This window comes from Cavenderia fasciculata (genome assembly GCF_000203815.1).
Source record: "Cavenderia fasciculata unplaced genomic scaffold Scf_Dfasci-G-b-143d02.r1-5, whole genome shotgun sequence".
Classification (NCBI taxonomy): Eukaryota; Evosea; class Eumycetozoa; order Acytosteliales; family Cavenderiaceae; genus Cavenderia; species Cavenderia fasciculata.
The window spans coordinates 438,991-451,785 of record NW_004457713.1 but is presented as its reverse complement, the minus strand read 5'-3'; the positions used below and the strand labels follow the sequence as shown (position 1 = coordinate 451,785).

The 12,795-nt window shown below is 33.2% G+C and overlaps 7 protein-coding genes across 7 annotated transcripts; 5 read left to right on the top strand and 2 right to left on the bottom strand.

Annotated features, from left to right (window-relative positions):
- Positions 1 to 139: 139 nt before the first annotated feature.
- DFA_02392 (uncharacterized protein) lies at positions 140 to 1,993 on the top strand (the record flags this gene model as incomplete). Its single annotated transcript, XM_004366721.1, has 3 exons — positions 140 to 509; positions 663 to 1,458; positions 1,831 to 1,993. The coding sequence occupies 3 exons, from the start codon at positions 140 to 142 to the stop codon at positions 1,991 to 1,993; spliced, it is 1,329 nt and encodes a 442-aa protein (XP_004366778.1).
- Positions 1,994 to 2,182: 189 nt separating this feature from the next.
- DFA_02391 (uncharacterized protein) lies at positions 2,183 to 3,644 on the bottom strand (the record flags this gene model as incomplete). The annotated part of the gene is made up of 4 exons (XM_004366720.1): positions 2,183 to 2,285; positions 2,472 to 2,768; positions 2,800 to 3,217; positions 3,548 to 3,644. 4 exons carry the CDS (start codon positions 3,642 to 3,644, stop codon positions 2,183 to 2,185), a joined length of 915 nt encoding a protein of 304 aa, XP_004366777.1.
- A 327-nt stretch (positions 3,645 to 3,971) lies between these two features.
- DFA_02390 (uncharacterized protein) lies at positions 3,972 to 5,918 on the top strand (the record flags this gene model as incomplete). Its single annotated transcript, XM_004366719.1, has 1 exon — positions 3,972 to 5,918. The coding sequence occupies one exon, from the start codon at positions 3,972 to 3,974 to the stop codon at positions 5,916 to 5,918; it is 1,947 nt and encodes a 648-aa protein (XP_004366776.1).
- Positions 5,919 to 6,023: 105 nt separating this feature from the next.
- DFA_02389 (uncharacterized protein) lies at positions 6,024 to 7,970 on the top strand (the record flags this gene model as incomplete). Its single annotated transcript, XM_004366718.1, has 2 exons — positions 6,024 to 6,105; positions 6,223 to 7,970. The coding sequence occupies 2 exons, from the start codon at positions 6,024 to 6,026 to the stop codon at positions 7,968 to 7,970; spliced, it is 1,830 nt and encodes a 609-aa protein (XP_004366775.1).
- A 156-nt stretch (positions 7,971 to 8,126) lies between these two features.
- On the top strand, positions 8,127 to 10,088 carry DFA_02388 (uncharacterized protein; the record flags this gene model as incomplete). The annotated part of the gene is made up of 1 exon (XM_004366717.1): positions 8,127 to 10,088. The coding sequence occupies one exon, from the start codon at positions 8,127 to 8,129 to the stop codon at positions 10,086 to 10,088; it is 1,962 nt and encodes a 653-aa protein (XP_004366774.1).
- Positions 10,089 to 10,240: 152 nt separating this feature from the next.
- On the top strand, positions 10,241 to 10,745 carry DFA_02387 (uncharacterized protein; the record flags this gene model as incomplete). Its single annotated transcript, XM_004366716.1, has 2 exons — positions 10,241 to 10,243; positions 10,380 to 10,745. The coding sequence occupies 2 exons, from the start codon at positions 10,241 to 10,243 to the stop codon at positions 10,743 to 10,745; spliced, it is 369 nt and encodes a 122-aa protein (XP_004366773.1).
- A 146-nt stretch (positions 10,746 to 10,891) lies between these two features.
- On the bottom strand, positions 10,892 to 12,772 carry DFA_02386 (uncharacterized protein; the record flags this gene model as incomplete). The annotated part of the gene is made up of 1 exon (XM_004366715.1): positions 10,892 to 12,772. One exon carries the CDS (start codon positions 12,770 to 12,772, stop codon positions 10,892 to 10,894), a length of 1,881 nt encoding a protein of 626 aa, XP_004366772.1.
- Positions 12,773 to 12,795: the final 23 nt, after the last annotated feature.

Below are 12,795 nucleotides of genomic sequence, written 5' to 3'. Positions count from 1 at the left end.
GAATAGCTTTTACAAATGCTTCAAGAGAGAGCAAGATAAAAAAATGTAAAAAAATAAAATAAAATAACTTCATCACCTGCTTTGAACATGATGATCATATCTCTCTCTCTTCATTTGTAATCATTCATTCATTCACATTATGTCTATCTACAAGTTATCTAATTTATTACTATCACATATTATAACTGAGATTGAAGACAATGTAGATATAATATGTTTGTTGTTGACTTGTAAAAAGTTGTACAATAATAGTAGTTTAAAGAGATCTATTCAGTTTAAAGGAATAGAAGTTATAGATAAATACAGAGCAGAGAGATCATTCAAGTTTATCAAAACAGTCAACCGATTCAAACTCAACTCTTTTAAAGATATATTAGTGAATAGTGCAACAAATCAACATATAATTGTACCTGACCAATTCGTTCACAATGACTATCCCAAATGGATACAAGATCACATCTACGAAGAGAACATGGTCGATAAAAGTAACATTAAAACAGCATTTGTTTGTAATTACCTCTCGTCGCATTCAATATTGTGCAAGATACCATCAATCGAGACACTATTCTTTGACACCCGTAAAACAATAGATCTTGGCTCCATCACATCTTTGTTACCCAATATAAAACACCTATTTGTGTATTGTCAAAATATAAATATAGGTCCTCACACATCACTAAAGTCTCTGACGCTAAAAACCCTAAGCATATCCGATCTTGGATCAATGCAACTCAATCAATTAGTATCGTTGACAGAGTTGACCTTTCATCACAAGGTTACCAATCTGGGATCTGGTCTCTTTCCGAATAGTCTTACATCACTCACTATTACACTAATAGAGATACCTCCAAGAGACACATTCAATTCATTAAAGTGTCTAGTAAAACTCGAGATCAACATGGAAAATGAGGATGTTGGTGAACAACAACAACAACAACAATTTATCGATCTCTACAATCTACCAAACCTCAAGACATTCAAGTTTATCGAATACCAAATACAAAGAATAGACTTTATCGAGATTCGTCTACCTCCTTCACTCAAGATCCTTCATCTCTTGGCTGATTACTTACAAATACCATCACAATGTTCCACGCCAATGTTGGAGAGATTGTATGTGAATCAGTGTCTATTGATCAATGGTAAATTCAATCTAATGTCGTCCCCATCGATCAAGAAACTTTCTATTTCTAAATGCAACCAAATCATTCCAGCTGCTATCATCATCCCGTCGTCTGTTGAAAAGCTGACAATCAAAAAGGTTGGTGATCAACAAATATTTGGACAAGTTGTATTGCCACCAGCACTTACTCATCTATCAATCAATGGAATCAACTGCGAGTCTGTCCAACCGTTACCAGAGTCACTCGTCAAACTAAAACAGACTATCAATGAATCTCCAGTGTCACTTCCACAACATTTAGAAAAACTGGTTATTAAAATCAAAGCTACCAACAAGTTTGTGTTTCCATCCACCATTGACAATTATCCACCTCACCTTGAAAGAATCGACCTGGATCAAGGTGATTTGACTATTAAAGTGCCATCGATCACCAAATATCTATCAATACCCTTGTACCCCCACTCACAAAATCGAATCTATTCAATCATCTCTTGTCTATCCGAACCCATCACTGACCAACAACAAACACAACAAAAAAAACTATGGCTGCTTCCACACAATACTACACATTTAACTTTGTATCTTCGTAGGAAAATACCCTCTAACAAAAAAATGGCATTTAGATTGGATCAAGTAATCAACCACACCAATGTTTCATATTTGTCAATATTGTACAACTATTCAAAATTACAATTTTCAATTAAAAGATTAGACTCTGACAATAAGAATGTATTGGTATTGGAAAGACAAATGCTTTTAGGTGGAATAATCACTCAAAGAAAATCTATCACCAATCAAGAAAAATATGATCCGATTTATTTATATTTGGATGGACGATCTTCTAAATTTCATTGGAGTTTTAATGTTTAAAATTAGTCTTTCTTAACTCTTTCTAATAAAATAAATATATCTTTTTATTCATTGATTTGAGTTGTTTTATTATTTAGAAATAATTATAATATTCTATATTGATTCATAATCTTTAGTATGTTGGATCTATATCACATTCAACAAATTTCAATTTATATTCAAATGGTGAGGCTTGGGTAACATTAAAATTTAAATAAATTGATCTGGATCGACTGTTTTACGTTGAGTGATAATTCCACCAGTAAGTGATTGTTTTTCCAATACCAATACCTTGCTATTATCATTTTCCAATCTTTGAATTGAAAAAGAAAGGTCAAATCGTCAACATAGAATGATAAATATCGTACATTGGTGTGATTGATTACTTCATCTATTTTAAATGCTCTCTGGTCCACAGAATGTGTTCCATAACCGACAAGTTAGATGAGTTGTATTGATTGGTAACCATTTTTGTTGAGAAATGATGGATTTGTCAAACATTCTACCAATTGAATAAGTTGGAACACGCTTTGGAACAGAGGGGACAGGTAGTAAGGCCAATGATAGATATTTGGTGATTGATGGTATATGGGCCACTGTAAAGTCTCTATGAGTTTGTGATAGGTTGAGTGTTTCAAGTAGAGGTGGATAGTTTTCAATGGCTGGAAACACCAAAAGTGGATTATCTTCCATATGAGGCTTTGATCTCCAAGTGAATTGTTTCAATTGTTGAGGAAGTGATGGAAAGATAGGTTCTTTGATGTTTAGTTTGAGTTGAACGATGGATTCTGGTAGTCTACTTAGATCGATAGTCTCGCTGTAATCACCCTTGATAGATAGATAGACAAGTGAGTGATCGTGGGAATACAACCTCTCCAAGAATATCTTTTTCAGTTTCTTTATAGATTGTAAACTTTGAAACACTTGATGGGATGATGAAATTGACTGGCATCAATCGAGAACAAAGGTCAATAAAGAGTTTCTTGAGCAATGGTGATAAATTGATTCCTCCTTTAATCAATATACTTTGGTTTACTTTTAGTTGTTCCAATAATGGGAGAGTAGATTGCGAAAGGAATTGTACACATTTGGGGGGGCCTTGATTGACGGTGTACTTGATATGATGTTCCGAATCATCTCCATCCAACTTTAGAGTCTCTAGTTTAGGTAAACTTGAAAGATCGATGATTGGTTGGACTTTGACCTTGGTTTTAAAATCCAACTCGATATTGAGGTTACGAGTGACTTTAAAGATTGGAATTCATTTCTTGGAGGAATTACAAGAGGTTTCAGAGTGACGTCAGAGTACTTGGTAAGAGGTTGAGATTGGAGATTGATAATAAACGACTCTTCACACTAAGCTCGGTCAACGATCCAAATCGTATGAACGAACAAAGAGCCTCTGGAGTTTTGGCAAGCTTGAAATGGAGCCAAGAGGGACTACTGATTGATCTATTGGTGGTCTGAATAGGTATGGAACTTTTGGATCTCTTTCTTCTCGTTGGTCATTGATGATGAGAGTCTCGATTGATGGTATCTTTAAGAATGATCGAATTGATTGTGGTCGGTAATCACACACCACTACTGCTGTAAGGTTATTGTTCTTTGCGGTAGAGACCAAATTTTGTACTAAACTATTGACCAAGATCTCTCGAAAGGAGTGATAAATCATTCTTTTCAAAATCAATAGGTCGAATCCCTTTTCTTTCTACTCCTTTGAATCTAATCGATTTCTGTAAACCACTATTATTAAATATGTTAACAATAAACATCCTGTATCTCCATTATCATCTAAAGTAGTAATGATATGTAATAATAATAAATTAGATAAAGATAATATAGACATTATTTGATGATTAAAAATAATAAAAGGGAAGAGAGATGAAGATGAGAGTAAAATGTCACTTTGAAAAAAATAAAATAAAAATAAAAAAAACAAACGTTGTTTTTATCAACTTCACCTCTGAGTTGCACTTTCATTTCTCTTTAATTCAATATTATGACTTGTCTATTATCTTTGTCTAATTTATTACTATTACATATTATATCAGAGATAGAAGATAATGTAGATATAATATGTTTATTGTTAACTTGTAAAAAGTTGTACAGTAGTAAAAATAGTAGTTTAAAGAGATTGATTAGATTTAAAGGAATAGAAGTGATAGATACAGATAAAACAGGGATATTACTGCAGTTTATAGCAACAGTCAGCCGATTCAACCTCAACTCATTTAAAGATATATTGGATAATAGTATATCATATCAACATATTGCACTGTTTGACCAACGTTGTTACAACGACTATCCAAAATGGATACATGATCACATCGGTGCAATAAACATAGTCGATAAAAGTAACATTACAACTGCTTTGGTGTATTATGACGATAATACCTCTAAATCGATAGAATCACTCTACGAGATATCATCAATCGAGACATTATTCATCAACTACTCAGAGTTAAGAACAATGTATCTGGGCTCTCAAGATTTATCACGGTTGCCTAATCTTCAACGACTTGAAGTTTGTGGATGGAGAGTGGATATGGATCACCACTCATCACTAAAGACACTTGTGATTGACGTACAACAAGATGAAAGAGATGGATTGGATCAACTCAGCTATGAGATTGACAAGTTTGTATCGCTGAAAGAGCTCACCTTTAAGATGTTTTTGAATAACGACTCTCTCAATCTGCACCTCTTACCAAGTAGTCTGTCATCACTCACTCTTAGACTATCCTTTATACCTGAACATGACACATTCATTTCATTGACGTCGCTTGTAAACTTTAACATCTACATTGAAAATTTTCAAGAAGATGAGGACGGACTATTCATCAATCTAGATGGTCTAACATCCCTAGAGACATTCAAGTTTGAAGAAAGAGAAAGTTTAACATTAGGCTACATTGTCAAGATTAGTCTACCTCTTTCAATCAAGATCCTAACTCTTCGGTCCTCATTCATAAAAATCTCATCAGAGAGTGTGTTGCCAATGTTGGAGAAATTATATGCGTATCAGAACCTATTGATTGATGATAATATCAGTCTATCATCATCACCATTGCTAAAGAAACTGGTTATTGACTATTGCGTTGAAACCATTACAGCCAATCTCATCCCAACAACTATTGAAAAGCTTAAAATCTATAAAGAAACTCAAGATAAAGATATTCTTGGGCAAATTGTATTCCCACCAAATCTCACTCATTTAAGCATCTTGGGAGAAGACTGTGAATCTGTCCAACCGTTATCAGAATCACTCATCAAACTAAAGCAAACGGTCAACAGCCAATCTCCAGTCACTCTTCCTCAACAATTAAAAAAACTTACCTTGTATTTTAATGATCCCAATTTGGTATTCCCATCAACCTCCAGCAACTATCCACCTCATCTTGAAACACTCAACCTTATTGATATACAAGGTGACTTCAAATTTAGTGTACCACCAATCACCAAGTATCTTTCATTATTGATATTACCTAACCACAACCTTGAACTAAATCTGAAGAAAAACGTTCAACTTCCAATCTATTCAATCACATCCAAGATACAAAAAACAATCATCGCTGACCAACAACAATGGTTACCATCCAATACAACTCATCTAACTTTGGACCTATGTCTGAAAAAACTTGATGACGACAGTATGGTTGTTGCATTTAGATTAGATGAAATAATCAATCATACCAATGTTAGATATTTATCAATCACTATTCACAAGACCACATTTTTATTACAATTTTCAATTCAAAGATTGGATGCAGAAAGTAGCAATGTATTGGTATTGGAAAGACAGTCACTTACAGGGGGAATAATCACTCAAAGAAAATCAATCAACAATCAACAACAACAATATGATATAATTTATTTATATTTTTCTTCAGATTTGACATTTAAATTTAATTGGATGTTTAGAGATCATCAAGAAAACGATCTCTAAATATATAAATAAATAATCCAAAAAACATTTAAAAAAAAAAGAAAAAAAAAGAACAAACTTTGATCAAGCTAGAAAAAAAAGTATCATTCAATTCATTAAATAATTATGATTAATAGTCTATCATCTTTATCGAATCTATTACTTATACAAATCATAACAGAGATTGAAGAGAATGTAGATATAATATGTTTGTTGTTAACTTGTAAAAAGTTGTACCATAATAGTAGTTTAAAGAGATTGATTCAGTTTAAAGGAATAGAAGTTATAGATACAAAAAAGATAGAGGTACCATTACAGTTTATAGTAACAGTGACTAGATTCAACCTCAACTCTTTTAAAGATATATTTGTGAATAGTGTAGCAGATCAACATGTTTTAGTTCCCAACAAATTCGAAAACAACTACAACCACAATAAACAAATAGAGTATCCCGATTGGATAAGAGACTACATCACTTTAACAGATAACAGAGTAGATAAAAGTAACATTACAACTGCTTTGGTTGATGACTCTGAAAATGAATCCGTTATAGAGTCTGCCTACAAGATACCATCAATCGAGACACTACTCATCAACGAGTCTCAAGAAGAGATAGATTTAAGCTCTATCTCTAGTTTACCCAATCTTCAACGACTATCAGTGAATGCACCAGAGTTTAAAACTGGTCAACACCAATCACTAAAGTCACTCATATTAGATATCGATTCAGCATATGATTTAAGTGACTTGGAGCTCAACCAATCATTCATATCGCTCACAGAATTGAAGTTGAAGAGTTTTATGGTGATTAATCTAGAGTCTGGTCTCTTTCCTAGTAGTCTGACATCACTCTCTCTTAAACTACTGGATATACCACCAAGAGATACATTCCTTTCATTAAAGTCATTGGCAAAACTCAAGATCCTCTTGGATAGCAGTGAATTTGAAGATGATGAAGTGGAAGACCAAATATTCATTGATCTTGACAGTCTATCGAACCTCACAACATTCAAGTTTAAAGAATTCGATAACCACCTAGAATACATTCTCGAGGTTAGTTTACCACCTTCAATCAAGAAACTGACACTATTGGATGATAACATGCAAATATCATCAGAATCTACACTGCCTTTATTGGAGAAATTGCATGTCGATCAAGGAACACTAGTTGGAGGATTCATTAGTTTGTCGTCATCACCATCGATAAAGAAACTAGTGATTAACCTATGTACTGATATTATTCCGACCAATATCATCCCATCTAGTCTTGAAAAGCTTACAATCGATATACACACTTATCGAAATATACTTGGTCAAGTTGTACTCCCACCATCACTCACTCATCTAACTATCGAGAATGGTAGCAATGAACCTATTCAACTACCCCAGTCACTCGTCAAACTCAAGCAGACAGCCAGTCACACATCTCCTTCAGTCTCACCTATGTTAAAAAAACTAGTTTGGAATATCAAAGATTCAAAGGATCGAGAGTTTATATCATCATTTAACAACTATCCACCTCTTCTAGAAACACTCATCCTTATTGATGAATTTAAAACCAAAGAAGAATTTACAATCAACATACCACCAACCATCAAATATCTAACAGTACCTTTAAATTCCAACCATGAAAATGTCTATTCAATCACGACTATAATACCCAAACCCATCATTGAACAACAACAACAACAACAACAACAACAACAACAACAACAACAACAACAACAATGGCTGCCACTCAATACTACTCATCTATCTTTAAACCTAGGTAATGAGTTTCATAAGCAGAGAATTAGATTAGATGAAATAATCAATCACACCAATGTTAGATATTTATCTATCGCCACTACAGAGAATATAACATTACAATTTTCAATTCAAAGATTGGACTCTGACAATAACAATGTGTTGGTATTGGAAGGACAAACATTGACAGGTGGAATAATCACTCAACAAAGAAGAAGAACAACCAACAACCATCAACTACAATATGACCCAATTTATTTATATATTGATGTATCTCCTGACAATTACGCTCCATTTGAGTTTAAATGGAGTTTTGGTGAGCTATAACTGGAAGTACACATGAATTCATAATCATTTGAATCAAAAGAGTCATCTCATTTCTGCCTGAGACAAAGAAAAAAATTAAAAAATTAAAAAAAAACAAATACTCTTTTTTTTATTCACGATGATCATTCGAATTCGAGTCATTTATAAATATTCATTATGTCTATATTCAAGTTATCTAATTTATTACTCTTACAAATCATCACAGATATTGAAGATAATGTAGATATAATATGTTTGTTGTTGACTTGTAAACATTTGTATCATAATAGTAGTTTAAAGAGATTGATTAGATTTAAAGGAATAAAAGTTATAGATACACGTAATAGAGATGTATCAAAACAGTTTATAGCCACAGTCAATCACTTTAACCTCAACTCTTTTAAAGATATATTGGTGAATAGTGTAGCAGATCAACATACACTACTGCCTGATAGCAATGACTATCCCAATTGGATACAAGACTACATCACTGAAGAAAACAGAGTCAATAAAAGTAACATTGCATTGGTTAACTATTATGACTCTAAATCAATCATACCAATCTACGAAATACCATCAATCGAGACACTATACATCAACCAACACCACCACTCTAATAAAGTCGATCTTTCCTCCATCTCTCTGCTACCACATCTTCAACGACTATCAGTTCGTTCACATGGGATGCAGTTAGGTCACCATTCATCTCTCAAGTCACTTGTACTTGGTATCAATGACACATACGCTCGACGATTTGACATTACTGATTTGGAGCTCAACCAATTGGTTTCGCTGACCGAGTTGACCTTTAAGAGTTTTATAGAGACTAATCTAGAGTATGATATCTTTCCAAGTAGTCTTACATCACTCACTCTTCGGATGATAAGGATACCTGCACGAGATGCATTCCTTCCATTAACATCCCTCGTACACTTTAAGTTAATCATGGATGGTAGTGAATTTAGTCAAGATGAGGTGGAACACCAACAATTCATCGATCTCTCAAGTCTAAACAACCTCAAGTCATTCAAATTTAAAGAAAATGAAAGTGCAGCAGAGTATAATATAGAGATTAGTTTACCTCTATCAATCAACACGCTTATACTATTGTCCACTTACATACAAATATCATCACAATCTAAAATGCCATTTTTGGAGAAATTGTATGTCTATCATAGTTTATTGATTGATGAAAGGATACGTTTATCATCATCACCATCTCTAAAGAAACTAGTTATTTATGATTGCTATAGTATGATATCGTCCACTATCATCATCCCTAAAAGTGTTGAAAAGCTAACAATTCATAATGAAACAGATCATTATATACTTGGACAAGTTGTATTCCCACCATCACTCACTCATCTATCAATCATTGGCAACTTTTATGAACCTGTCAAACCATTACCAGAATCTCTTATCAAACTAAAGCAGACAGTCACCGAATCTTCATTATTACTATCACTTCCTCAACATTTAAGGCGTCTCCATCTTCAAATCAATGTTTCAAGTTTTAAACATTTGGCATTCCCGTCATCTTCCAACCACAACAACAACAACAACAGCGATAACTATCCACCTCATCTTGAAACTTTAAATTTTAATATTAAAGGTTACTCTACAATTGACATTCCACCAATCACCAAATATCTATCACTATCACTTGAACCCAACCCTAAACCAGGTCCAAATGACCCTCAACTTCCAATCTATTCAATTAGTTCTAGGATACCCATAACCATCACTGATCAATCACAACAATGGTTACCAGTCAATACTACTCATCTAACTTGTGGTATCCCAAGAGACCTACGTAGGAACTCTGAGAAAGACTGGGTTGTTGCATTTAGATTAGATGAAGTAATTAATCACACCACTGTTAGATATTTATCTCTCAATTTTTCCAATCGTTATTCCAAAGTCAACACAACATTACAATTTTCAATTCAAAGATTGGACTCAGACAATAAAAATGTATTGGTATTAGAAAGACAGACACTCGCAGGTGGAATAATCACTCAAAGAAGAAAATCAATCAACACTCTACAACAAAAAGAATTTTACCCAATTTATTTATATTATAATTCAAAGTCTCTATCTCCATTTGAATTTAGATGGAGTTTTACCTCCTTTAAATAAATAAATTATTTTTGAAGAAAACAAATCATAAACAATACCTTTTAATTTATTTATAAAAAGAATTAAATTAAAATGAATTTTTTTTTGTCCAAAGGGTGATTAGTTTTACTTCCTTTCAATTGATCCATTATATATTTATTTAAAAGATCATAATGGTTGATAAGTTATCTAATCTATTACTATTACAAATCATAACAGAGATTGAAGAGATTATGTTATGTTAATGAAAATCTATTCATCGATCTAGAGAGTTTGACAAGACTAGAGAAATTTAAGTTTTTTTCCTGCAAGGAGGATTTAGACTATCATATCGAGATTAGGGATTTGATGATCGACATACCCCAAGTCACAAAAAATCTATACCTAGTCTTGGACCAAAACTCTAAACTGGGTCCAAAAGGTATTCCAATCTTTTCAATCAGCTCTCGTGTCAAAATAACCAAACCTCAATGGCTACCACATAATACTACTCATCTAACTTGTGACCTCCGTTCGCCATCAACTTTCCCAACCAAGGCATTGAGATTGGATGAAACCAATGTTAGATATTTAATCATCGATATTTTCTATAAAGTTTTTCAATTTTCAATTCAAAGATTGATCCAGACAATAGAAATGTATTGGTTTTGGAAAGACAGACACTTGGTGGTGGAATGACTACTCAAAGAAAATCAATCAACCAAAAACAACATTATGATCCAATTTATTTATATTTTGAATGCACACATTCCGCTCCATTTGAATTGAAATGGAGTTTTAGTAAACATTTGGAAATAAATAAAGTTGTATAAATAAAAGATGTTTTATTGAATGTGCTCTTTACCAAAGCTCCAACCAAATGACCTATTTAAATATAAATAAATAGGATCATATTGTTGACCGCTGTCGATTGATTTTCTTTGAGTGATTATTCCACCTGTCAATGACTGTCTTTCCAATACCAATACATTTCTATTGTCTGGATCCAATCTTTGAATTGAAAATTCAAATGGAGCGGATGCTGGTTTCTGTCTACTTATCATCCTGAGCGATAAATATCGTACATTTGTACGATTGATTATTTCATCTAATCTAAAACCCAACTTTTTGTCTTTTGATGCGTTCCATAACTGACAAGTTAGATGAGTAGTATTGACTGGTAACCATTGTGGTTGGAGGATGATCGATTTAGATATCTTTGATCCGAGCGAATAGAATTGTGTGTCATCTGTGGAATGAACAGCGTCTAGAGGTATCAATAGATATTTTGTGATGAGTGGTACATTGATGGTAAAGTCTTTGTGGACCTCTAATAGGTTGAGTGTTTCAAGATGAGGTGGATAGTTGTTGGTTGATGGGAACACTAATAATGGTTTATAGTATAGATAAGGTTGTGCCTTCCAAATGAATTGTTTTAAATGTTGAGGTAGTGTAGGAAGTACAGGTCCTTTGATATTTTGTTTGAGTTTGACCAATGATTCTGGAAGTCTATTTGGATTGACCGTCTCGATCCAGCTACCCTTCAAAGATAGATATGTAAGTGTTGTAGGGAATACAACTTGGTCAAGTATATTGGCACCACCTGTATTTTTATCGATTGAAAGATGTTCAAGAGAGGATGGAATCATTTTTGCTTCCACATTTTCAAAACAAGAGTCAATAACCAGTTTCTTGAGCAATGGTGATGACGACATACTGAATCCACCTTTAGTAAATAGACATTGTGGTACTTTTAATTGCTCTAAAAGTGGCATTGGACATTCAGATGGGATTGATATGCATGTTGGGATTAAAACAAGGTTCTTGATTGATGGAGGTAACTGAATCTCGATGATATAGTTTATATAATGCTCAGAGTCATTTCCACCTAACTTTAAAGTTTCGAGTTTGTTTAGACAGAATAGATCGATGCATGGTTGTTCTTCGACCTGACTGCCAAAATCTAGATAGATATCAAGCTTCACTAGTAAAGTCAATGAATGGAATGCATTTTTTGGAGGTATTCCCAAAGGTTCGAGAGTGAGTGATGTAAGACTACTTGGCAATAGATTGATCCTGCCACTTGATATAAAATCACTCTTTATACAAAGCTCGGTCAGTGATTCGAATTTGTTCTCCAATACACTTAGATTGTACAGTTCTCCGACATGTAGATCAAGTGACTTTAGTGATGAGTGTTGACCAATATCCAAATCGTACGAACGAACAAAGAGTCTTTGTAGATTAGGCAAGAGTGAGATGGAGGAAAGATGTACCTTAAAATAGGCTTTTTCATTTGTTTGATCATTAATGAATAGTGTCTTGATTGATGGTATCTGGTAGATTGACTGTATTGTTTCTAGTTGGTACTCTTTTACCAAGACTGTTGTAATGTTACTTTTATCTACTCTGTTATTCTTTTCTGCATAGACGGTAACACGGTCCTTGCCTAGTATGACTTGTTGATCTGACAAACTATTCACTAATATATCTTTAAAAGAGTAGAGGTTGAATCGATTAACTGTTTCTATAAACTGTTTTGATATCTTTCTCTTTTCGGTATTGATTGGTTCACCTATTCCTTTAAACTGAATCGATCTCTTTAAACTACTATTTTGATACAACTGTTTACAAGTGAATAATAAACATATTATATCTGCATTATCTTCAATATCTGTGATGATTTGTAATAGTAATAAATTAGATAAAGATAATATAGTCGTCATTAATATATATAAATGAATAAAGT